At 38.1% G+C, this 25,457-nt stretch overlaps 3 protein-coding genes across 11 annotated transcripts; all 3 read left to right on the forward strand.

Annotated features, from left to right (window-relative positions):
• Nucleotides 1-3,766: 3,766 nt before the first annotated feature.
• Nucleotides 3,767-8,359, forward strand: rsph1 (radial spoke head component 1). 3 transcript variants are annotated; one of them, XM_040036623.1, is made up of 7 exons: nucleotides 3,768-3,951; nucleotides 4,044-4,157; nucleotides 4,456-4,561; nucleotides 4,715-4,805; nucleotides 5,086-5,221; nucleotides 6,203-6,274; nucleotides 7,129-8,359. In XM_040036623.1, the coding sequence occupies exons 1-7, from the start codon at nucleotides 3,901-3,903 to the stop codon at nucleotides 7,225-7,227; spliced, it is 669 nt and encodes a 222-aa protein (XP_039892557.1). In that variant the 5' UTR covers nucleotides 3,768-3,900; the 3' UTR covers nucleotides 7,228-8,359. The 3 variants fall into 3 exon arrangements, with proteins under 3 accessions (XP_039892558.1, XP_039892557.1, XP_039892556.1); XM_040036622.1 differs by having other exon boundaries at nucleotides 3,770-3,951; nucleotides 7,152-8,357; XM_040036624.1 differs by lacking the exons at nucleotides 6,203-6,274; nucleotides 7,129-8,359 and adding an exon at nucleotides 5,449-5,630 and having other exon boundaries at nucleotides 3,767-3,951.
• Nucleotides 8,360-8,975: 616 nt separating this feature from the next.
• On the forward strand, nucleotides 8,976-11,779 carry adprm (ADP-ribose/CDP-alcohol diphosphatase, manganese-dependent). Its single transcript, XM_040036621.1, has 3 exons — nucleotides 8,976-9,817; nucleotides 10,152-10,274; nucleotides 10,913-11,779. The coding sequence occupies exons 1-3, from the start codon at nucleotides 9,244-9,246 to the stop codon at nucleotides 11,230-11,232; spliced, it is 1,017 nt and encodes a 338-aa protein (XP_039892555.1). The 5' UTR covers nucleotides 8,976-9,243; the 3' UTR covers nucleotides 11,233-11,779.
• Nucleotides 11,780-13,268: 1,489 nt separating this feature from the next.
• On the forward strand, nucleotides 13,269-25,092 carry map2k4b (mitogen-activated protein kinase kinase 4b). Of its 7 annotated transcripts, none has more exons than XM_040036613.1 (13): nucleotides 13,269-13,500; nucleotides 15,639-15,674; nucleotides 17,289-17,321; nucleotides 18,435-18,537; nucleotides 19,307-19,481; nucleotides 20,555-20,674; nucleotides 20,790-20,909; nucleotides 21,005-21,056; nucleotides 21,149-21,276; nucleotides 22,055-22,132; nucleotides 22,224-22,372; nucleotides 22,472-22,517; nucleotides 22,698-25,092. In XM_040036613.1, the coding sequence occupies exons 1-13, from the start codon at nucleotides 13,389-13,391 to the stop codon at nucleotides 22,809-22,811; spliced, it is 1,266 nt and encodes a 421-aa protein (XP_039892547.1). In that variant the 5' UTR covers nucleotides 13,269-13,388; the 3' UTR covers nucleotides 22,812-25,092. The 7 variants fall into 7 exon arrangements, with proteins under 7 accessions (XP_039892547.1, XP_039892550.1, XP_039892548.1 ...); XM_040036616.1 differs by having other exon boundaries at nucleotides 18,477-18,537; XM_040036614.1 differs by lacking the exon at nucleotides 17,289-17,321.
• Nucleotides 25,093-25,457: the final 365 nt, after the last annotated feature.

Genomic DNA, 25,457 nt, shown 5'->3' on the forward strand with positions numbered 1-25,457 from the left:
AAAAGAATGAATGCCAAAGGAGGGTGACCTCTGCCAGAGATACAGCTCACACAGATGATAAACTTTCCAAGTGTTTGTTATCTTGGGCACTGATCTCCAAGATTATAACTGGATTTGACATTAAGGATGTGTCTAGACTTAAAAGCAGCTATTGAACAATTTAAGCTCAAAGAATGCATTTGTAAGCCAGTAATAGTTGGTGGTACACAAAGTTATTAAACGCAAAGCAGTCACTGCTCAAGTCTAATCTCATTACTGAAAATTATGTGAATTTTGATTTTATTTTACAACTGGAATGTGTATGTGCAATACAAAGTATATACAATAATACAAAGAAACCCCAACAATCAAATGACCCCTATGAGCAAGCACTTGGTGACAGCAGGAAAGAAAACCTCCAGCAGAACCAGGCTCAAGCCGCAATCTGCAAGTATAAGCATCGCCTGCTACTTACTACTACTCTTTATTCTTCTTAATTCATATGGAAGCAGTGAGGGTTACTTTTTTTTAAATTAAATAAATAATGAGATGGTGTAAAATGTTTTGCTAATCTGAGGTTGTATTTATCTAATATTAAGACGTGATAAGGACCAAATGATTTTATTATGTCCTCATGAGTAAAAAAAAGATGGTGTCGTGTTTTTTTTTTCTGTATCCAATTCAAGACATTAAGAGTAAAATACTGTAAGCTAACTTTTTACTTATGTGAAATTTTGAAATGATTTGGCACTGCTCATTAGAACACATAGCTGACTGAAAGATCTGTCATTTTCTACGGTTTCTATTGTGTGTGTGTGTTTGTGTGTGTATTAATTTTCCAGTTTCAGATGAACATGAGTGTGGTATCACAAATTTTCTCACAAATAAAGTCATGAAACAATTACATAAAAAATGTGAAACTGTGTTTTACAGGGTTTTATTTTATGTCCTGATTTACTTACATTCCGACATATTTCAAAAATTCATATGGTGAATACACTTCATATGTCATGGCAAGGATTTCTGTCTTCATAGCAATGTAACAAAATGCATTTTTCACTACCTTATCTCCAAAGCTTATTGTTTTGAAATGTACCATTAATGGTGCACGGTGACACTTCTGATAGTCATGACAGGCTTATAAATAAAGTCATAGCTGATAAAGCCCTCAATAGAAATTCCTCCAGGATCCTTCTGGGATGGCTTTAGAGATCACAGTGGACTAGCGGTCACATTAGAGAATCTGAGACTTCTTTTTTTCCTGTCCCAAAGAATCATGTCTGAGGGACACTTGATGACAGATGCAACAGAAACAAAACAAAAAACAACCCAATATCACTTTAGTGCAGAAAGAGGTTGCCTTAGCTTTAAACGTTTTTGTTAAACCTTGATAGTACATTGAAAAATGCAAAAAAGTTTTCTATGACATTTTATTGGCTATTAAAAAACCTCATGAAAAATATGTCAATTCTGGCTGAGATCAGAGGGCATACAGTGGAGGATATAATTCTTCAATCTCCTGCTAAATTTCTGCTTTTGCTCACAAAGAAATGAATAGTCTCTCATTTTTATGGTAGTTTCATTTTAATGGAGAGAGACAGGATAGCAAGCACAATTGAGAAAAAACACATGACATAAATGTTATAAACTACATGAAGAACTACAAGTTCTTTGTCGTCAACTTGACCCGCTGTGTTTGGGGGAAGAGAAATGCTGAGTATGACCTAAAGAACAATATCCCCACAGTCAAGCACAGAGGTGGAAACTTCCTTTGAGTCTTTTTTCTGTTAAAGATACAGGATGATTTCATCGCATCAATCTTACAGAGAATCTATGGAGGGAGCTCCCAAGAGGCAACCAAGAAAACTAAAAGATTTAGAGTTTCTGTAAAGAGAAGTGTCCCAAAACCCCTCATGAGATGTGCACCAATCTAGTGACAAACTACCGCTGTGCTTGCCAACAAGGATTTCTCCACAAGTCATCTTTTGCTTGGGCATGCAAATCAATGTATAACTTTTATTTTTAACTAAGTTGTGCTGGGCAACTTTATCTACATCAGATATGTCAACATTTTAACATTATTGGTATAATGTTTCTGTATGCAGGCAGATGGTGCCAGGTGTTTAATCATGCCCAGGAAACAGGTCATAGGCTGTTAAACTGTCGCTTATTTTAAAAACCAGTGACAGCGTCACGAGAGAGAGATTAGATGGATATAAATTGACAAGTGAGGCGCTAAATCTCGAACAAGCAGCCAGTGAACCCAGGTATTAGCTGCCCCTTTCTTAAATATGCACTGTTTCAGGAATTAATCAGGAGTGAGATATTCTTAGGAACTGTCCTCAAAGGGACAATGATGCCACAGAGATTATCACCACGGCCACAAACTGCCTTTCATTTATCTTTATTATGTATGTTATTGAATGCCTGCTTCAGAAATTTTAAACGGCACCTTATCTCGAGTCACAGAGGGAACAGCTGAACACAGTGGATTACAACCAGAGTTCATTCTAATCTTTAATGCAACAGATGGCAAAATCTCAGGGCTTATGAGTTAATGTCAAAACAAGTTCAAGTTGTCTAAATAAAGAGCTGCAAAGGAGAGGTCATTAAGTTTATTATGTTGGTGTCATTTGATGGACATACTGATTTGCCAAGATATCAAGAAAAATGTTTTTTCATGAATCGTTTATTGAAATGCTGTGAATTTTTTTTTTTGATTGTGTGGTCATAAAAAAGCCCTTTGGAGCTTTGAAGCAGATTTTAAAAGAGCAAAACTGAACTAAGTTTGACACAATTTATTAAAATGTTAAACAAATTTCTTCCAGTCAGAGAATGCTGCATATAATTGACTTTTTGCTTGATGCATAAAGTTAAAAGATTAAAACTATTAAAACTAGTTTTATTAGATTTATTCAGGTTGTAAATCATGTTTTTAAAAAGTAACTAAGTACTTTACAAAATTAGTAATCAGTAAAGCAACGGGATTACTTTTGGGGGGAAGTAATCAGTAATTAGTTACTGATTACTTTTTTCAAGTAACTTGACCAACACTGGTAGTTTGGAATACCTCATACCCTTCCACTGAGATTATTGTTGACGAATAGCTTTCAGTGCAGTAGCTCTCACATGCTGTGTCAAGCCCTTTTTCTGTCACTTTACAACATGACTGTCACACACTGTTGATGTTCTGTAGTTTTTTAGGACTGCCACTTCTTCTTTTGTCCAGTTTTTAAGGTATATTTGTTGGCTAATAGCCCCTTGGGAATTACCTTGTTCATACAAAAATACTATATATATCTGTCAAGGTGTTATCTTTGACATTTTTCATAGATTCAATTAAATGGGACCCAGTCATGTATTTTTGCCACAAGTAACAAAGTACCTGAATACATCATTTAAAAATGGTTCTTTGCGAAGTTATCTGTTAACTGACTTGAAAACTCTTCAAACCAATTAAAGGAAGAAAGTCTAACTCTTTGGAATTAAAATATAAAGAAATAAGGGGTGGCTCACTATGTTTACTGCTAGAATAACACCCTCCAAAATAGACTGAACTACATTGAATACACTCGTTACTTTTCATTATGGAGAAGTGGGGAACTTGGCTTTAAAGTTTAATAGAGTAGAGATAAAAAGCTACTATCACATTTTAAAAAACCCATAGTAACTTACAACGTATTCTCGAGTCAGACGGGCGCCCTCTTGTGGCTGCATCCGTCCAGTACACAAATGAACATCAATGCTGAGCAAGAGTCTTCTCAGGCAAGAGCGCGCCTGGGTCTTTAGCTCGCGTGACCGACGGTTGTCATAGCAACTGTAAACTAGTAGGCTAAAAGAGCAGGTGCAGGATTTTCCCCGTTTTTGGCGCTTCTGTTTCAACTAAAACTACAACACAGTCGTTCAGAAACTGACAGAAACATGTCGGACGTAGGATCTGAGGAGTTCGAGGATGAACAAAATAAACTCGGGGTGAGAGAATATAATTATCGTGTTAAGTTTGTTTGCTGCCGACGTTGAACTAAAGCTAATGGTAAAACCCTATTTTGTTTTTACCCGAGCAGGAGTATGAAGGAGGCAGAAACGAAGCTGGAGAAAGGCACGGATTCGGGAAAGCTATTCTGCCCAACGGAGACATTTATCAGGGAGACTATCAGAACGGGAGAAGACACGGACAGGTAGGACGTTTGAGCTGGACCCCTGCAGTCCAAAGCACAGAACATTCTGCATGTATGTGCATATCAGCACATAAAGACATTATCCTTTAGATATAGAAAAAGCTGCTAAATTAGACAACAGTGTGGACAGTGCGTGAGAACATTAAGCAGTTTAAAGCAGTTTTGTCTTACCCTCTAATTACAATTTTATTTAAATATTTAGTCCCAAAGAAAATTCTTCTTAATATTTCACGCTTTTCCCTGATGCTACTCGGGTAAGGACTAATATATATTTAAATATAACCGCTTTCTCCACTAGGGGACATATCGCTTCAAGAATGGGGCGAGATATGTAGGGAACTACCAGCAGAACATGAAACATGGACAGGGAACCTTCTACTATCCCGATGGGTCCAAATATGAAGGTATAACAAATGTGCTTTACATGAGTGTGTTGTGTACTTCTACCAATCAAAATTATTTTTTATACAGTCCTGAGAAAGTTTTTAAAGCCAGCTGAAGCTCTGATGTTGGTTTCTGTAAGCAAAACTCTTACCACTGCCTCTTCTGACTGCCAGGGTCGTGGGTTGAGGGTATGAGACAAGGTCACGGTGTCTACACCTACCCCAACAAAGACACCTATGATGGAGAGTGGCTGCAAAATTTGAGGTATGTCACAATTGCTATAACAACTTGTAATGCCAGAAGGAGTCAGGGTTTATATTACACTTTTTTATGTTTAGATAATTTACTTTGATTCAACAGTATTAATACTCTAGAGAGCAGGACTTTTTTCATGTTGAAATGTAGTCCCAGAAATGCTGTCACATGTCTTTAACTTCTGAGATGTTTGAACTTTTTTTTGCACCAACATGCTTTTACTTTGAAGTTAGCTGTAACTAGATATGTTAAAAGCTACTTGAATCTTTGCTGTTTTTGTGATTTCCAGGCACGGACAGGGCATTTACCACTACCAAGAAACTGGCTCTAAGTTCAAGGGCACTTGGGTGAACGGCAAGATGGAGTCAGCTGGAGAGTACCTCCATACTAACCACAGATTCATGGGCAACTTTATCAACAACTATGTAAGTTTTATTTTTATTACATTCTCACAAATTGGTCAGTGATCGATCAAAATACTGAATATGTTTTAATGTAGCCTGTGCATGGTGTGAAAAGTGACAATAGCCAAAATGATTATCATGATTTTTGTGATCACTGTTAAGTTATGTGTTATTTGTCATCACTATTCATTGTTTTTAGTGACAGAAATGTTTTTATGACACCATCCTCCTTATTCCCCTAAATTCAGAGCATCGTTCACTCTTTTCATTGCACCTGTGTGTATATTTATGTGAGGGGACGACATCATTTGTCCAGTGAGTTAACCATTTTCCTGGAGGCTTCATTAGTCACCGTGCTTTGTGGGGATTTTAGTTAGTCTTTCTAGTTAGTTAGTCGGTTTGATGGACTGTACTCTTTTACTGTACTTCTATTTAGCAGAATTAGATTAATATATGTATGTATGTATATATATATATAAACTATTAAATTATGGTGTGCTTTAGCTATAGTGAATTATCTCCAGCTATCTCCATGATTTAACCGTTCTATAGAGTTTGAAGTATGTTTTAATGCAGAACATTTGTACTTTTACTTCAGCGTAAGTCTAATTTTAAAGAATGTATGTATACTGTATCATTATTACTTTGATATAAGTAGAGGCTTTAGGATAGGTGCGTCTTCTATAGAGCCCTCAGAATCGCTTCATTCATCACATAATCAAAAGGTCAAAGTGTTGTAAAAAGACTTTTTAAGGAAAAACAAAAAACTAATTTTTCTGTTTTTAACCACAAAGAAAGTTACATTATGCGGCTCCATTCTTGCCTTGTGTACACTGTGTATTGTTTTGTTTTGTTTTTTGCCCCACTGTTCCACAGATTGGTGTGTTCAGTGTCAATCAACAGAAACAACAATCAGTTCTTATACCATTGTGGTCTGTGTCATTGTAAATGAGGAAGAGTCTGTGCCTCTCTCCCTTATTATCTTCGGTTTTAATTTTGTAGCCGCTTGGCCCGGGGAAGTATGTGTTTGACATCGGCTGTGAGCAGCATGGAGAATACCAGAAAGCAGAGCAGGTAATTCAACATCCACTCGATTCACTTGAACAGAAACACGGTGATGTTAAATATTTGCCCCCTTCCTGAGCTACTATTTTTTTTCACACATTCAGATCATCAAACAAGTATCAGACAAAGCTAGCCCACATACCAACAAAATGCACTTTTTTAAATGATTTCATTTATTAAGGGGAAAAAAGTCACGAGATAGATCATTAAGGTCAGCTGATCACAGCTTCTGGTTGTTCTGAGAAGCAGACTAAAGGCGATCGTGGCTCAAGAGTTGGCAGTTCGTCTTGTAATCGGAAGGTTGGTGGTTCGAGCCCCGGCTTGGACAGTCTTGGCCGCTGTGTCCTTGGGCAAGACACTTCACCTACTGGTGAAGCGCTATATAAATGCAATCCATTATTATTATTAAAGCACAGAGGAGATCAGGCCTTTGCTGTAATTGCACATACACTTTTGAACAGTCTGCCTCTTCAAATCAGGACCTCACCAACACTTCTTTAAATTGTCTTTAAAACCTGCTTGAAGATGCATATTTACATGCTTGCATTTAAATGTGAATTAGTTTTTGATACTTTTCTTTCACTTTGTTTTTTGTTTGTTTTGTTCTTTCTGGTTTGCTCTGAGTTATTATTTTTAGTCATACAGAAATTTGTTCAGCCCTTGTTGTTTTTAAATCTGCTTATAATCAAATTGACTTGAGTGGCTGTGTGCCGGCTGCAGATGTGCCTAGTGTTTGCAGATGTTGTCATGCTCAGCTCACTCTACAGATAGTCATGCTGCTATTTGTGGAAACACAGAAATATGTCTGCATTCTGACTGAATTACATGCCAAAGTGTGTTCTTAGAGCATTTTCTATCTGTAGGATTCATCCTGTCCTCTCTCCAGACTTTGCAGGACAGAGCTGAGGGTGAGTGGGATGCCACTGTCCTCAAATGGATTCCCAAATGTGTCACGGGCCTAACAACAGAAACTCCAGGGAAAGAGACTTCAGGTGAAATTCAACAGTGACGTGCAAGCTGTGATTGTAAAACTGCTGTCTGATAGCAGAACCCCATACAGAAGGTTACTCTTGCAACCCTAGAGATTTTGAATTTGAAAACACTGAAAATGTTCATTAAAACTTTAAAAAATGTTCAGTAAAAGGCTAAAATTTTATAAATAATTGTCAATATACTTGTTTTAGGGCTGCACAATTAATAAAAAGTTAATTTTGATAATGATTTTTGCATGGGCAAGCATGATTGATTGATACTTAAATGTATGCTTCACCAGTTAAAATGCAAAAGCAAAAGCAAATCAGTTGCTCCCTAAATCAGTGCTGGACCATCCACTTGTGCAGATCATAGTTTTTCCCTGCAGTTTTAAGTTTCCTGGACTAATGTAGACGACTAACATTATGTTAAAAGAATTTAAAAATCACCAAAATTGAAATTTCCTCCACATTATGAGCTTGTGCCTCCAAGAGGATCACCTGGAAGAGCCTTGTTGGTTTTAATTTTGCATTAAGTTTTGGTATATATTTTTTTCTTGATGCAAATAAGGAAGACGAGTTTTATTTTGATGCGGACACAGATGTGAGCATGTGAAAGCAGTGCTAGAAATAATAAATAATAAATGAATAATCGGGACCAATAAAAATGAAGATGGCTTAACAAGCCAAAGGGTGACATCATAAATCATCAAGAACATAGGTCCTTAGAATTGGAGGGGGTCATTTCATGTTTGTGACATTTCCATTGTGGTAAGCAGATCAAAACTAAACTAAGGGGGCAGCGGTGGTGGAAGGTGTATTGATCCGTTATGCTGTTTAGTAAAAAGTACTAATACCTCACTGAAAATACATCACTGTTTGTAAAAGTCCTCAAATTGAGATTGTTTTAGCTTGATTTAAATTGCCATGAAGGTTTGGCCATAAACCTCAATGAACTGAAACAACGCCGTAAAGAAGAGTGCTTCAGAAAGATGCAAGAGACTAATTAAGTTATACAGAAATCACTTCAAGTTATTGCTGCTAAAAGGTGGTTTTACAAGCTGTTGAATCACAGGATGTATTTAACTTTTACAACTGCTTCTGTATTTTGGTGTACATTTGTTTAATAAACATTTACACTGTGTAATATATCATATGTTGTTGTTCATCTGAGGTATATTTACTAAGGACTTCCTCATCTATATAGTTTTCAGAAGAATATTTCATTTTCTTTTTATTAATCTTTTGAGTATACTTGCAGTTCTGCTGAAAGACAGAACTGTTCTCTCTAACATTTAAAAGAAAAAAAGAAGTTTTTGTCTGTTGTCTTTGCTTTATACTATTTTAGATTAAACTTTCTCCTTCATTATAGTCTTATAGCTATGTCAAATTTGTTGAAAAACAAAACAAACAACACGCCCCAAACTACTGTATAGCCCGTTGGAATAAATACCTGAGTGGAGGTAAGATGGAAAAGATGTTTTTGATTCATGCACTGTCAAGTGAAAGTTTGAGTTCACAGCTTGTTTAAAATTCTGCTCTAACACTATATATTTTAATACATTAATGGAGACCTTTGTTGCAGGGGTAGCATAGGTAAATGAATGTTTCTTTATATTCTCTATAAAATTAATACATTTGTCTTTAAATTTCTCTACAAATATAGAAAAATAAACCAAAAGAAAAATGTAGTATTCTCACCTATGAAATAAAATATACAATTTATAAGTAGTTTATAAAGCCAGTTTCCACATTTTCACTTCACGTGTGCTGCGATGAGTCAGTTTCGCTTTCAGCATTATTTCGAAGGATGCCGGAAGTTGTTTTGTTGCCGTCAGTTTCGGTTACGCGCTGGCTGCTGCGCTGTCATTCTAGACAACGGAAGAAATTCTGGCAGGCAGTCAGCATGTGAGGGGGTGGACAGGATACCTGCGTGGAGTCGGTATTTTCATCTTCCTCGGTAGATATAAGGGGCGCACTCAAGCTGATCCGAAGACAACACCAAGAATGGACGACTGTCGTCAGCAAACGCTGCTGTTTACGTTCGGCGTGATAGCTGACATTCAGTACGCAGACATCGACGACGGCTACAATTACACTCGGACTCGTAGGCGATACTACCGAAGCGGTCTCCAGCTCTTGAGAAATGCTCGGAAAAGTTGGTCGGAATCAGCTGTCAAGCCAGCATTTATTCTCCAGCTGGGAGACATTATCGACGGCTTTAACAAGCCCAAGGACGCCTCGGAGCGCGCGCTGGACACCGTGCTGAGAGAGCTGAGCTCCTGCCCCGCGGAGGTGTATCATGTATGGGGAAACCACGAGTTTTATAACTTCAGCAGGAGCGCGCTGCTGCGTTCAAAGCTCAACAGCACGCTCCACACTGACAGGGGCATGAGCACTGCCCCGGCCGGCTCCGGCATATATGCTTACAGTTTCAGCCCTTTCCCCGGGTTTACATTTGTTGTCCTGGATGCCTATGATGTGAGCCTGCTGGGAAGAGAGAAGGCCAGTGAACAATATGTCGATGCTATGAATTTGATAAAGCAGTATAACAAAAACGAAGATCTCAACTGCCCTCCAGGTATGCTTTACTGATAATTACAACATTAATAAAACAAATGTAATTACATTAGCCCAGATATCAAGTAACAGGAATATGCATGTACACAGTATAAAATGCAGTAATATGTATTTAGTTTATTTATCGCCTTCCTTAAACAACTGACAATTCTTAGATGAAAATGTAATTTATACCAGTGAAGGTATCCAGTAGGACAGTTATGTGTTTTAGTAGCATAATTTGTAAATGAGGGCCAAAGGACAAAAAACAGGTTTTATGGATTTACACTTGTTATTGACTAAACTAGCTTGCGACCCACCAACTGAGTTGATGATGGTTTGTGTTTTTGTTTCAGCATTTAACAATCTCACGCAGAGATTCACAATGTTCAATGGTGGGTTCAGTAAGGACCAGCTGGACTGGTTAGACTCTCTTCTATCATCAGCTGATGAGAAACAAGAAAAGGTCACAATTGTCAGTAAGTAAAACTTTTAAATACGTTCACTGGACACCTTGCTAGTACAGGACCAAGATTTGCCTTAATTTCTCACGGCATAGGTGCTGAAACCTTCCTACTAGATTTCAGTCCATATTAAGATAAGAGCTTCATGCAGTTGCTGCAGCTTTGTCAGCAAAATGTCTGTGATGGGACTCTCCTGTTCCACCACATCCCGAAAGAGCTATATCTGAGTTCAGTAAACTAACTGGCATGTTCCAGAAAGTAGTTTGAGATGATTTGAGCTTTGTGACATGGTGCATTATCTTGCATTATCTTCTACTGTCCAGTTTTAATGAGCTCATGCAAACTGGAGCCCTAGTTTCCTGCTCTTAGCAGGAATGGTTCCTGGTGTGGTCTTCTGCTGCTGCAGTCAGTTTCCTTGGTTCTAGGTTTGCAAACTGCATCCAGCACAGAACCAAGAGCATTACACTGCTAACAAAACACCAGCCCTTTGCAAGCATCTGGACAAACAGCATGCTAACACAAAGGTAGCCAAGAACCCAAAGTGAACGTATGCTGATCCCAGCTCAGCTTGATCAGAGCCTGATCTTCAACATTCCAGTGCTTCTAGTACAATTTAAAAGAACACGTGTTTTTATTTTTCCTCCTTTATCCAGGTCACCTCCCCATCCACCCAGACTGCACAGATACCATTTGCCTCGCATGGAACTTTGAAGAGCTCCTGGCCGTCATACGCTCCCACACCAGTGTGGTGTGTTACATGGCGGGACACGCCCACGATGGTGGATACTGCCAAGACGAAGATACAGGAGTGCACCACCTGACGGTTGATGGGGTGATTGAGACACCACCTGACAGCAATGCATTCGCCACAGTCTCTGTATATGGAGACAGGATGGAGCTGAAAGGATACGGGAGTATCACAGATCGAGTGTTTCTGTTTCCATCCAGACAAAAGGACACATACTGTAATTAAAGAATCACAACTTTATCACTTCTGTCTTGAAAAAGAATTATTGAAGAATTATTTCTTGTGTAAGTCCAGTCCACCAGTTAGTGATACACCTAGGAACTAATTTAGAAGATTTTTGAAAGTGTCCTTTTGTGTTTAATCACACCTGGAGCTGTGATGGAACTGTTTGGATTTTGAGAAATGTTCTTCAGACTGGGAACTTGAAGGATGTTTCTCTGAAGAAGTGGGAATATTATGAGTACACCTTACAAGAAGATAGTGTTCTCGCTGCTTTCCACTTTACAGCACTGAGCTTTTTAAGTTATTTTCAAATGGAAAAACACTGACAAATTAGGAACTATTTAAGGGATTGTAATATGATAATATGAAAACAGCAGCATACTTTACAAATACAGTAGCTCAGATATTGTATTGGCATTTATGTTGGTTTTTAATTTATGACAGCGTGTGAATGATAACACACCAAATTGGTGACAACACTTGATTGAAAGTGTTTGATTAAGGCTGTATGAAATAAAGTGAAAATAAAAACCTATCTATGCTCAGTGGATACATTAAATGCTACTGTTTCTTGCATTGTGTGATGTGTTCAAGTTCGTGGTAAATTAAAAATTGAGACTTAAGTTATTCATCATGGGGTGGAGTTATATAAATATAATGATGTGATAGCAGGCTCCAGTGTATGGTATGGTATTTCATATACATTGTCGATTACCTATTTAACCATCTCTTCCTTCACACTGAAAGCCTAAAGAGCCTGATGGTAGAACCAGTTCCATTGTGGAACAAGAGTGCCACCTAGGGGAGAAAAAAACGACACTTTTATTGCAAAGCAAAGTTTTAATGTGTTTTTTCATTTGACTGCTGGTTCTACATATGCAGTTTTTACTCCTCAGATGTAAAAGGCTAAATCTGCCCGAAATGTTATGTAGCTACTCATTTTGGCCCTCAGATTTATCCTGAAATTTTACCATGTACAGATACGTACTAATATTTGTGTTTCTTCATTAGAGCAGTATTTCTTAAAATGATACTTTGGAGGACTGCGGCGGCACAAGGATTATTATTTTACGTTTTATAAATTTGCGTCATGCAGAGTGCCTAAATTATTTATAAATTAGTTTGTTTAATAAGAAAATCGAAGTTAACATGTTTTATAAGTTCTGTATTTGTTATAAGCTCTCCCCAAAGGAGAAAGTAACACATGCAATCGCAATGAAGGAGCCAGTTTCCCATACTGATCACCGATGATTTGTGGTTAACATGTAGCAGCAGTCCAGAAACAGAAAAAGTAGTGGTGCATTTGTTTTACAAAAAAGGGATGAGAAAAAAGCTTGACCACTACATTTGCCTCACTGCCACAAACACAAGCCCTTGTTTCTTGAGTATCTCATCATAAATACTCAATTTGGCGTAACCATTGTCTCTGTTGTTTTGGTATAAATGTAGTTATGGAGTTGAACATTAAAAGTGTAGCATTTTTAGCTTAGACTGTAATAACAGACTGGCAGACTTTTACCGGTGAGGTTGGAGTGCTAGTTAGCAGCTACTGCTAATTAGCAGGCTACATTCAAAGCACCGATACATATACACATATGTTAATTTGTGCTAAGCAACAGACTAATAAAACACCAGAATTTCTTTTACTAAAAATGAAGCATAAACTTCCTGGACAGAAATTTGCGTATCATTTCAAAGGCTGTTTGACATATTATGTGATCCTTGATTATCTTTGATGAGCTGACACATCTAACAGTGTAAATCCAACTATAAAAATCTGAGTAAAATATATTACAAATTAAAAAAGGAAGCTTCATTATTCAACACGAAATAAAAAATGTAATACATTAGATTGTCTTTTGTCCATCATATTGTGTTAAATCACTTAGAATATAAAACAAAAGTATAGAATTGAGTCGATACAAACGAGCCAGAATGTAGAATATGTTATATACATTTGTTATTTATGCAGGTCAAACGTTCAACTGTGAAGTCGTGATTTGCTATTTCCGATTGTCCATAAAAGCAGCAACAGCAGAGACGTGGCCGTCGTTGCGGCTGTTGCGTTCAAGTGGCGCAGTGTCCCGTCTGGAGGCAGAGCGGGCGAAGTTTCACTCTGCATTGCAGCCTGAGCGCTGCTGCTGGAATTCAATACAACAATGGCGACTCCCAGTCCTAACAGCAACTCCACTAGCTCTAGCAACAACAGCAACATCGTAGGATCAACGTCGCACCAACTCCACCAGCAAACACAGAGCAGCAGCATGCAAGGTAGGCGAGAACTGGCTCCAGTTCAGTTTCATATTTCTACTGGGGACATAAGAGTTTGTAGGAAAGGGTAGCCTTTAGCTTCCTAAAAGCAGAAACACTGTAGCCAAGAGAAACCCAATAAGTAAGTCTTTTCGGTCAGAACTTTCAAAATAAAATATGTTACGCGGCCCATGTCTGGAAACGTGACCAATTTAATGCATCTGTTGCAGATGCTCCGCTTATGTTAATTCAAAATGCACACTTTTGCTAAAACAAGCCATAATAGTGGCCGAACCGCCTTTTTTTTGAGTAAGGTCAATCTGTGCACCTATTTGGTTAATCATAATTAAAATTAAAATGAGCAGTTAGTGACAAGCATCACACATGTAAGTTTTTTACATGTTAAATCAGATTAAAAAAAATATTCACACCATGTAGTTGATTAACCTAAACTAATCAAAGGCTTTACTGTAGGATCTGAGTAATTGTCTGTTGACAAGCAGCGCTTTTACTTTGACGTCTGACTTGTGAGACTTCCGCTAATTCTGTCTTTCTGCGCTTAGCTTCATCTCCATCTCCCTGAAACTGCACTGCTGCTAGGCTAGCAATGATGCACAAGCTTCAGTTTAATTGTTGTACCAACGGGCCTGTAATGGCATAGTCAAGTGTTTTCATTCCTGAAGTTTGAATCGTACATCTCGACTCTACCTTAAAAGTATTACGTTGTTTAAAAAAATGAGTTCTCCAACTATTTTAACTTTTTCGCCTTTGTTATTAGCAGAGGGCTGCTACAAGTAGCCTCAAGGCCTACACTGAAGTGTACTTCTGTCCCCGGTCAGGCCACTGTTTCAGTGCTTGGCTCCGAGTAGCAAAGAAATGATGGAGCTAATAAAGTTAAAGTTGGGGCTATCAATTCTATTAAGTGTCAACATTAAATTCTGTTGGCTTCAGGCCATACATAACGTTACTTGTCTTCCTTGTGTTGCTAACGGTAGTTCTGTCGGTGGTTTCATAACGTGTTGACACAAATCACCTCGATTTGTAAAATAAATTAAAAGTCTAAGCCTTTATATTTGTTAAGTGTACATCTCTATCTAGTTAATGCCTCTGAGCGCACACTGTCATCTCTTATCGGACAGGCAGACCTCGTGACAAAACCTGTAGTCAGCTAAGATTTGTTTTAGTGAGGTCACACATTTTAATAATGTGCTGTGAGGAACAGAAACGTCTACTGAAACTTAATACATAAAATCAAATTTTCTTATTCTACATTAATCCACTGGGCATATAAAAGAGGGTGATCGCAAGAGAGTCCTCAACGAATAGGAATAAAATCGCCAAAATAATTATTAACACTTGACAAAAATACTTAACTAAAAAAGGGAGTATTAGTTTAGTTTTTGCGAATGCAATATCGACATTATGTTAAAATTGAAGTAACAAACAGAACTTTTGTCCATAGGGTTTTTCTTACAGGAAAAGCACCTTCTTTGACCTGAGGGTTTAGGCCTTGTCTTGATTACTTCTGTTTACAAATTAGAATTAGATTTCAGAAGCAAAGATAAATCACCACAGAAACTTTTGAATGTGTGTAAGGAGCGGTTGAAGGTGACTGCTGTCAGGAGTAAAGTTGCTCCTGGTGCTGTGGTATATGGAAGACTAACACCCCCCCATATAAGTGTAATTACAAGAGGAGGGGGGAAAAATCGATTTTTGGGCTACAGCTCCATAGGATGCTATTTGTTCTGACTTGCTTGTCACCCCCTATGAAACCCTAAGTCCTCAGAGTAGGAGTTCTCAGCTATAGTTGAAATTCTGCAGATATACAGGGAGTCATGTAGTGACAGCTGATGGGTGTTTTGGGGGGTTAAATAGAATTCTTATTGTCATTCATATACCTTGATTACACACACTTGTAAAGTGCTTCACATACATTAAGCTGTGTTTTCTTCCAAGAGTTGTCATTTCACTGGAAAAAGCCAGCAGAGCAGGTTCGGCAGACTTGCATGTAATAATGGATGTGCTCGTAGTATGTCAGGAGGGCTTTACTCTGGATTTTATTGATTATGAAGCGCCTAATCTTAAGCCTCAACAGCCATATCTGACTTTGTAATTTCTTGCTCTGTGGCAGTATCAAATGTTTTATCTAAACCTTGCAGAAACCAACACCTGCTGGAGATGTCAAAATGAAACAGGTATTCAAACTTATTTTATAAGGTTTTAGTCTGATTTGGGGAGATTTTGTTTTTTGTTGAGTTGAAGAAAGAAAAAAAAATAATATATATATATATATATATATATATATTTATATATTTTTTTTTTTTTTTTTTTTAATTTTTAGGGCCAATCTTGGCAAAGGAATTTATTGAAATGTCCCCATCGCTTCCCTCTGTTGGTCTTTTTCTTTTGTTCGCATAAAGTTATTTTGTTTTCCATTTTTGCAATACCTGTAATTGTATCATCTTTTTTCTGCATGTTTTCAACTGAGTTTCTATGTTAGAATGACCTGATGTAGACAGACCCCATTTGATGAGACACTGTTAAGTGTGGTTTCCATTGTATGAAAGGTATACCAGCTTGGCTGTTGAAGTGGCACATGCCAATTTTTAGTGGCTGGCCACTGTGAAACTGTGGTGTTCTGCTAAGCCAACAAAAAGAGAATATCAGTCTTGTTCCACCGGCAAATACCAGTCATCACTAGTGTGTTCATAGTATTTTACTACTGTCTGTTTATAAAGCTAACAAACATCGTAGCTTTTAGTATTAATTTTATTTACCTCCACCCCACTCCCCATTGTGATTAAATTCAACAGTTGCATGTAATTAACTTTATTACCAAGAATTTGCAGCATGAAATATATTTTTGTAATACAAACTGTTCTTTTTTTTTTTTTTTTTTTTTTTTTTTTTTTTTTTTTTTTTTGCTAAGACTGTTTTATCAGCTAGCTTTAACGTGTAGCCCTTTTGTTTTATTTTTTTTTTCCCACAAAAATGTAATTTTCTAAGATATTAGTTTATATACTTACATTTAAGGTACAATGGCAAACAGTGACATTGAGTTCGTTTTAATAAGCTGTATTTTGACTTTGTAGTGCTAAGCATACGTTAGCAAAAAGGGCTAATGCCAAACCAAGTATAGGAAACAATATAGTTTATTTTAATTTTACTGTCACTTTTTAATACAATCCACTTATTCTTCTATAGTACTTCATACACTGATGATACAGTATCCAACTTTAATAATAATCTTGGCAATATGAGAAAATTGAACGATTTGCTTTTTTGCCATATGCTTTTAGTACTGCTAACAAGCTAGCAGCCAGCTAATCTAGCTTGGCACAACAATTGCTATCTATCTATTAGAGGGGTCACAGGAAGTAATTGCAAAAGCCTAAAACAGTTTTATATAGGCAGCAGTGACAAATACATGTAATTGATTATTGTTCTGGTGGTAGTATTTGCAAGTGGAACAGCAGAAAGTAGTGCTATATGCACAGTGCCACAAGACTGGCAGAACATTGGTTTTCAGAATTGAAAGTAAGATGGTACTGAAATGACTGTTAAAATTGAACTATTTTGCCAGTAATACAGCAAATACTACATCTGTTATATATGGCAGTGCACTGAGCAAGACCCACCAAAATGTGGCACATCTTTTGCCAGCTAAAGCACGTTCTCAGTATCCTGACCTGTTTTCCATTTTCAGCATTGAATCATGCTGGGACGGCACTTATCAAACGTGGCCCATTTAAACTCTTAACAACACATTTCAAGAAAATGTAGTAAAAATGTTTTTTTCTTTACTTCAGGGTTTCAGATAAGCCTGTCTGGAATACCCCAAAGTAAGCATTAGACTTGCACACAAAGCACACGACCTCTACTCTTTGTGGGGACACCTCAGTAGTGTAAAGGAGCATCCTTCCCTCTGTTATTGTAGCCGTATTCAAGACTGGGCTCATTCTTGCCTCCTGTTACTGAGCTTCAGTCTTGATTCATGGTTTATACTATTATATACATGCACGTGTGTAATTGGATAACACAGGTGAGAGGATGCCACTGTATACTACTGAAACAGCCTGTGTGGTGCTCTGGTAGTGGGAGAGTCTGTCCACTGTTCACTGCTGTTAATTGTCACAAATATTTTTATTGCCATGAAAGATTCATTTGCACTGGGGCTTAAAAGGCTAAGGGATCTGTTTGCATTCAGGAGCTGGTTGGACAGGGCATGGCAGAGACAACTTAACACTTGAACTCAGCACTTTCAAAAATGCCTAAACGTAATTACCAACTCTATTTGGGTGATGCATTCATATACTCACATGTACCTAACAGTTAATTCAACCTATGTGTCCTCAGTCTGAACGAAGTGCTGTCTTGAGTGTTGGGTCGCTTTCACATGTCAGTGGGAACTGTTTAGTGTTGACATGCACATTTATAAAGATTATTGATGGAAACATTCTGAACACGGATTCCCAATGTTAGCACCCTGCTTAGTGCACAGCATACTAGCCTGATAGCTTGCACACATGCTGCATGCCATTTGTTCAGAAGGTTCTAGCTAAAAGGGCTTGTGCAGTACACCATCTGAACACTGGGAACCCCTGTACATTTTTGCTTGTGTTCAAAACTTTTTGCTTTCTCGAAGCTTGAGAAGAGCTTGAGAACTCCAAAACTTCATGCCACAGATTTTTTTTTTTTTTTTTTTTTTCCACCCTTCCCTCATAGTCATATTTCTCAAATGCAACTGTATAATGCATATGAATGTGTTTATACTTGGATCATATTAAGTTGCTGTGGCATATTGAGACTTATCTCAAGTATAGAAAGACAATACTGAGGTAAGAAAGGCATTTTATCACACCATGTGTATCCTCTGTCTTCACCAGTTGGTTGAACCCACAGAGTGGTGTGCATGAGGTGGCACTGTGCATCTGTTTCTCTCTTTGTCCTACCAGGTAAACGCAAAGCTCTGAAACTGAATTTTGCCAACCCTCCAGTGAAACCGGCTTCCAGGCTCCCACTCAATCCAACAGTTCCCTCTTTCCAGAACCCTCACATGTGAGTAAAGATAGTTGGGACATGATGTCACTGGAACTAGATAAGAGGTTGTATATAGAAATTGAACATAGCCTCTGGACCTGATAACAGTAGAGTGAATTTGTCAGGCCAGCAGGGGGCAGTGCCTGGTTGCAAAAAGTAGTCCTGTTGTGTAGACGTTTACAGAGAAACAACACTGCTCATTTGCTTCATAACCTCAGGAAGTACGTTTTGATTATTAAGTTTCTTTGTGAGCAATTTTCCAAAATCTCTTCAAGTTACTATGACAACAGAAATGTACTGACTACATTTGCTTCTGTGTAAAACATTTGTAGAGTTGATTTTTATGCTAACCACCTTAGCTTGCTAGCAGGTTGTTTTTTTTTTTTTTTTTTTTTAAGTTGACATGTTGCTACATTTCCTGGCAATTTGTTGAGTGCTGTGCAATGGCACAAAATCACTGACACGACTGTTTTTCAGCACATGTTCATATTTCTGGTTGCACAACATGCAGTCTAAGTTGAGGGCATATCCTTAGAAATACTGCTTAATAGCACTAATGGTGGTCTAATCTTTATGCATCCTGCACCTTTAATATCAGGAGGGGATTTTTTTTAATGATACAAATATTACAAATACTATGTTCATATTTTGCCATCTTGTCAAATCCCACATACCTGATCAGATTTTAAAGCCGGTTCATGGAAACTTTACAGTTCACATAGAATTAATTTCTGATTAAAATATAAGTGATAAAATCTAAATGCTGTCATCGTCCCACATTCAACAGAGAGCGCCTACGGACACACAGTATTGAGTCATCTGGGAAGCTGAAGATCTCCCCTGAGCAGCACTGTGACTTCACTGCAGAGGATCTGAGAGACCTTGGTGAGATCGGCCGTGGGGCGTATGGCTCCGTCAACAAGATGGTCCACAAACCCACAGGCCAGATCATGGCTGTCAAGGTAGCCCAATAATAGACTATTAGTGATCTGGAGAAGTTTGTTTCCTGTAGTAGTCTTTTTTTAAAAAGACTGAAATGTCTGTCTCAAATTAAGAGACTGCTGACTAGAATTCAATCAAACTACAACAAATGTTTTGAGTCTAGCAGTGAGGAGCATCCACATGTTAGGCTTTGAGTGTACGTGAAAATATTTGCCTGCGCTGCTGTGCGTGTATTGCACATGCATAAAACAGATGTAATCAAACATATGGAAGGCTGACCAGCCAGTGACCAGTGAGGGTCCAGAACGCATGAAATCAACCAATTCCAGTCTCTAGGTGCTTCTCTACTTTTTGTTAAGCTGATGCAGAGCTGCTGTATTGAGGTCATATATTGTAGTGTACTGCATGAAAATGTCACGTCACCAGAGGCCAGTCTTTACTGATCAACAGGCATCTGAACTCAGTCTTGCAAAGACGTCCCAACCAACTAATATTTTAGTCGATTGTACTAAAACGAGTCTGACAGTAAACGTCTCTCAAAGTGTGACTAACATTAGCTGTGCAAGCAGCAGCAGTCTGCCCACACACCTGGATGGCATGCAGTATGCACTGCAGGTGGTTACATGTTAGCTTATTCTGACAGCCTTTTTAGAAGCATTCATTGTGTAGATGAAATACTGACAGACTCTGATTTTAGGAAAAATGCGTTGTTGAATTTTGAATAACACGATAACGAGCTCATTGGAATTAGTTTCGCCGATGCATTTTAGGGTCGAACAGTTTCATTTCTGACTGAAACAAAGGTTGACTGAACTAGCATCAGTGTTGTGGTCAAATGACCTCTCACTGTTAAGTGGATGTGGATGGCTTGAGTGGTTTATGTGCATTACTTTTATTGAACCCAGCATGCACACGGTGATAGCAGGTGAACTTGCAAGGTATAATAAATAACAAAAATGAAGGCTGTTCAATTCATATCCATTGCTCTCTCAGAAATGAATTCTCTTGTTAATGCTGCTAAAGTTAGAAATGGCAATGTGATTAAAAGTGTGAGGCTGAAACATGCATGTCTGTTTTCTGATGTGTCCCTCAGAGGATTCGCTCCACTGTGGATGAGAAGGAGCAGAAGCAGCTGCTGATGGACCTTGATGTAGTGATGAGGAGTAGTGACTGTCCCTACATTGTGCAGTTCTACGGCGCCCTCTTCAGGGAGGTCTGAAAAACACACCCACCTGTCTTTTTTTTATGTTACAGAAACAAAATATACCTGATTCATTCAGTTGATTGCAAATTCTTGAAGGAGTCTAACCTTTATGTCTTTGTTTCAGGGGGACTGTTGGATTTGTATGGAACTTATGTCTACCTCATTAGACAAATTCTACAAATATGTATATTGTGCATTAGATGACGTCATTCCAGAGGAAATATTAGGCAAAATAACATTAGCAGTAAGCAACGATTTCATATTCATGTAATGTCATTTTCCTGTAATGGCATGCATAGCATCAAATAATTAACCAAAGATTTTTTTTCTCTTTAACAGACCGTTAAAGCACTGAACCACTTAAAAGAAAACTTGAAAATAATTCACAGAGGTAAGTTTTCTCATTTTATTCTGATCAGCTATTACTAATTAACTCTCGTCCCAGTTACATTATAGTTAGGTCGTCCTTTACTGTGTTTGCAGACATCAAACCTTCCAACATTCTTATGGACCGAAAGGGGAATATCAAACTGTGCGATTTTGGCATCAGCGGCCAGCTGGTGGACTCCATAGCCAAGACCAGAGATGCAGGCTGCAGGCCTTACATGGCAGTAAGTAATCAACTGCACTGATTAAGAAATATGCATCAGTTACATGTGAAGGAGTAAAACGGGTTGATGTTATTATCATATTTATTAAGAACCTTCATTTGAGTTGTTCATACCTTGCAGAGTGCACCCCAAGCAGCCAAAACATTTAAATCTTCTGCTTAATATTGCATGGGTTACCCTTGTGTTCAGTTCTGACCAATGGGGGCACAGACCTGTGCTGTCGAGCAACTGATCCTTTGGATTGTAATAAATCAGGCTTGCTGAAAAGAGGTTGGAGACCAGTTCAGTACCTATAGCCAGGGGTGTGCAATTAATTTTCCCAAGCGGCCACATGAGAAGTGGAACTGTTGTGGAGAGATCAAATTAATACTGAGCAGAATTGAGTTCAGCTTATTAACATCGCCCTCCGCAACAGTCCAGCTTTTTGTGACTCTTTGGGAAAATTAATTGTCTGCCCCTGGCTTAAGCTGTGTGTCAAGTCATTCCTCGGTAGTTTTCACTGCACAGAGGGTGTTGCAGTTGGGAGCGAGTCTATGAAGGATTTCTGACAGTGTTTAGGTCGGCAGTACACCTTAAAGTAATTCCATATATGCCATTTATATGGGCATCCTCAGTAGAACTTTGCATTTAATGACAAGTTCACTTCACGTGTCATTGGATTTAAAATTGTTGTGACTGACATGTATTTTGCATTTGTATGATAGAGTGAAATACTGTCGTATGGGGTCTAGTGAATTATCTGTGTATCACAGAATATTTCCATTTGTGCATTTTGCAGCCTGAAAGGATAGACCCCAGTGCTTCTAGACAAGGCTATGATGTCCGGTCCGATGTATGGAGTTTGGGAATCACCCTGGTAAGACTCAAGGGTTTTATTAAGTTAAGCTGTTGCGATAAGGATAAATCCACAGTGTTAGACAATCACAGGTCTTTCTGTTTGTTATCAGTATGAGCTGGCAACAGGAAGATTCCCCTACCCTAAGTGGAATAGTGTTTTCGATCAGCTGACGCAGGTGGTAAAAGGCGAGCCTCCCCAGCTCAGCAACTCAGAGGAGAGGCAGTTCTCCCCCAAGTTCACCAACTTTGTTAACCTATGGTAAGCACAATCACGTAAAAATTGATTGGGGAACATTTTTATGCCCACTACATTTGGCACATTGCCTCTGATTTGTTTTTGTTTTTTTTGCCTGTCCAGCCTTACAAAGGATGAATCAAAAAGGCCAAAGTACAAGGAGCTTCTGGTGAGTTTCAATACTACTTAAAATTGAAATGTAAAAGTCATTTTTATTTGCTGCAGTAAATACAATTTTACCCCAACTCCTAGCTCTGTGATATTTGAGGATTTAGGCTAAACCTAACTTTAAATTAGCTGCCTCATACAGGATGAATTGTCACTTCAGCTTTGTGTATGTCTCCTGTAGAAACACCCTTTCATTCTGATGTATGAGGAGCGTTTTGTGGACGTCGCCAGCTATGTGTGTCGCATTCTGGATCAGATCCCTGCCTCTCCTATCTCGCCCATGTATGTTGACTGACAGTTAGTCCAGGGAGGGTGGGGTGAGGGTTGGGGGAGGGGGCTCGTTAGCCAACAGTGGGTTGGACACTAAGTTTTGTGACGCGAGGTTTGACATCTTAGCCCTAAGAGTTAGGTGGGATCACCAGTTTTGTTTTTTTTCTCGTGTTCCAAAGAACAAAGGAAGTCCAAATTGCTCAGTGCAATGAGACAAATATCCTTAAGCAAACCTTTCAACCTCCCATCACCTCATTTTAAAATCCCATAATATTGTCATTTATCTTCAGCCAGAAAAACTTGAAGCAAGAACATTGTCTTAGTAAAATGCAATGTATCTGTGTATGTGAGGGGAAAAAAGGAATAGTGTATGTATGTGTGTTGAGAGATAGAGAGAGATATATCTCAACACACACAGAATTTACCAAATAAAGTGGTGAGCAGTGACGCTCTTGATGTATGAACAAAAATAGCCACCCAGTGGATTGTACATTGTAGACTGTAAGTTTGCATATGTGTATTCACCTCTGAACTGTTGACATGTACAAATGTATGCAGATAGATCTGCTGTCTCAACAGTCTTTTCATGCATTTGGTTGAGAGCACTTTTACTCACAGCAAATGGTTGAGTATGCAAGAGTGTTTCTGTGTGGAACACTCGTGGATTTGGTAGCGCAGCTTTCTTTTTCTTTTCTTTTTCACTTTCCCCCAATATGCAATCTGTGAGAAGCTGTCTTGATAGAAAAATAAGACAACTGCCATTTCTCACAAACTAGCCTCAGTTAGTCTCTTTTGTTATCATTGTGTTTGAGTTATAAAACTAAGCATCTCTTTTTGATTGAGAATTTCCTGTGTTAGTCTTGTTGAACAGAGCTGGTGGTAGAAACTCCTAATTAGAAGTAATATCAAATGGTAACACCTGGTTTAATGTAACTGGATTTTTGTCATTCAAAGAGGTAGCTACAGCTAAAGACAATTGATGGGTTAAAAAAAACAAAAAACAACGCATGCTTCCAAAATATCCTTTATAGGTTTTTGTTAATAAAAAAAAAAAAAAAAAAAAAAGACAAAGGACAAGATGATGTAACAATAGCTAGCTAAGATGAGAAGCAGACTAGCAAAATATATGTTAAATAATTCTGTCCAAAAAAAAAAGTTTAAAAAAAGGTAAAGGTTGGTAAAATAAGGTATACTAACTGAATAGAAATGTATATTTTTCTACTACATAGTTCTAGTCAAATGGATGAGGAAATAGAAAAGACTGTTACGCTATTATCATGCTAATAAATTCAAGTTTAACATCTAGCTAACGGTATGTTTGTTGTTGTGGGTTTTTTTTTTTTTTTTTTTTTTTTTTTTTTTTTAAATGGTGTTGTAGAACCTATGTAGTTCAAACAAGCTGCATTGCCTCTAGCTAACCAGGCATTTATTGGTAACAAGGTTATTTATTTAAAAAAAAAAACAAAAAAAACCCATTTTGCAGTTAATGTACTGATTGAGAAACAGTCGCCACTACTAACTTGTAAAAAAGTTTGGTTCACCTTCATAAAGTAAGTTGTATATTCTTTGGGCTAATGGTGTACCTATTTTGGTCTCCAAGAATAACTTCGCAAAAAAAAGAGACTTAATTTTTTTGACTTTGCCAAAATGATAACACAAGAGACTTTAAGTGGTGCTAATCCAGTGCTACATTAGCCTATTCTGCTGCAGGAACCTAGTGGATGATAGCCCCAAACCTTTACAGTAATAGTCTTCTGGTTGGCCTTTTCAGTCTTATTTTTCCATTGCTTTATAGGCTTAAACCCAACAATGTATTATTATTATTATTATTTTTTTTTAAATGCCTTCACCTGCATTTTAAATGCAATCAGTTTGCATTAAGGCATACTGTCGTTCTTTCAGGACCACCCAGAAGTCTCCCAGGCTACACACTTTTTGTCCCACAAAAACATCCTCGTTTCCATGCTCCTTGCGAGTAGTGGAAGATGCCCTCTACCCTGGTGTAAAGTTAGTTTGGGACATTATGTCCACTGTAAATGTGTATGTACATAGAACACCTAACCTGCTGTTACTGGCAGGTTCTGCTCAACAGTTAAGGCTGATTCCTAAACACAGATCCAAGCACCAAGATAGGTGTTAGGTGCAAATTCTTTTAGTTTAGGAATGAGCCTTAATTCCACCTGTCATAGCGCTGTACAGTTAAACTTCTCATCCACACTGATCACAGATCCACCGTGCTGCCATATAGCAGCAGTAACTACAAATTTAAAAGTCTAGGCATGGGAGTTCTGTCAAAAAAAACAAAACAACAAAAAACTGTAAATGCTGCTAAATCACAAACTATTGACTTCCATACCAACTACCGAACTGTCGGGAGAAGAGGAATCTCACTCCACACAGTTACGCGTTTTCGTCCTTAAGTTCACCATGGACTCGGCATGCTTCTCCATGACTTAGTATGTCTTTCTGGCTTGCACTGATGATGGAATATTTCCATGCCAAACCATGCATTAAACTCGGATGCATCTCCATAATCCAAAATGCCTCACCTGTCTTCCTTTGTCAGTTATAGTAATATTCTGGAGTTTTACATAATTGTGTGGCAGAAGGTCAATGGGAGGCCACAATTTTGAGACTATTGAGATGCACCCGTTGTCATTTCTTTTCAGAA

The sequence above is a fragment of the Simochromis diagramma genome, unplaced genomic scaffold (assembly GCF_900408965.1).
Source record: "Simochromis diagramma unplaced genomic scaffold, fSimDia1.1 OVJJ01000371.1, whole genome shotgun sequence".
Classification (NCBI taxonomy): domain Eukaryota; kingdom Metazoa; phylum Chordata; class Actinopteri; order Cichliformes; family Cichlidae; genus Simochromis; species Simochromis diagramma.

Excerpts from the sequence above, each read along its gene's own strand:
- rsph1 (XM_040036622.1), top strand. The coding sequence starts at position 3,901 with ATGTCGGACGTAGGATCTGAGGAGTTCGAGGATGAACAAAATAAACTC. Across the intron at positions 3,952-4,043 it reads ATGAACAAAATAAACTCGGG|GAGTATGAAGGAGGCAGAAA; the intron begins GTGAGAGAATAT and ends TTACCCGAGCAG. Across the intron at positions 4,562-4,714 it reads CGATGGGTCCAAATATGAAG|GGTCGTGGGTTGAGGGTATG; the intron begins GTATAACAAATG and ends TCTGACTGCCAG.
- adprm (XM_040036621.1), top strand. The coding sequence starts at position 9,244 with ATGGACGACTGTCGTCAGCAAACGCTGCTGTTTACGTTCGGCGTGATA. Across the intron at positions 9,818-10,151 it reads AGATCTCAACTGCCCTCCAG|CATTTAACAATCTCACGCAG; the intron begins GTATGCTTTACT and ends TTTTTGTTTCAG. Across the intron at positions 10,275-10,912 it reads AGAAAAGGTCACAATTGTCA|GTCACCTCCCCATCCACCCA; the intron begins GTAAGTAAAACT and ends TCCTTTATCCAG.
- map2k4b (XM_040036613.1), top strand. The coding sequence starts at position 13,389 with ATGGCGACTCCCAGTCCTAACAGCAACTCCACTAGCTCTAGCAACAAC. Across the intron at positions 13,501-15,638 it reads ACAGAGCAGCAGCATGCAAG|AAACCAACACCTGCTGGAGA; the intron begins GTAGGCGAGAAC and ends TAAACCTTGCAG. Across the intron at positions 17,322-18,434 it reads CCTGTCTGGAATACCCCAAA|GTAAACGCAAAGCTCTGAAA; the intron begins GTAAGCATTAGA and ends TTGTCCTACCAG.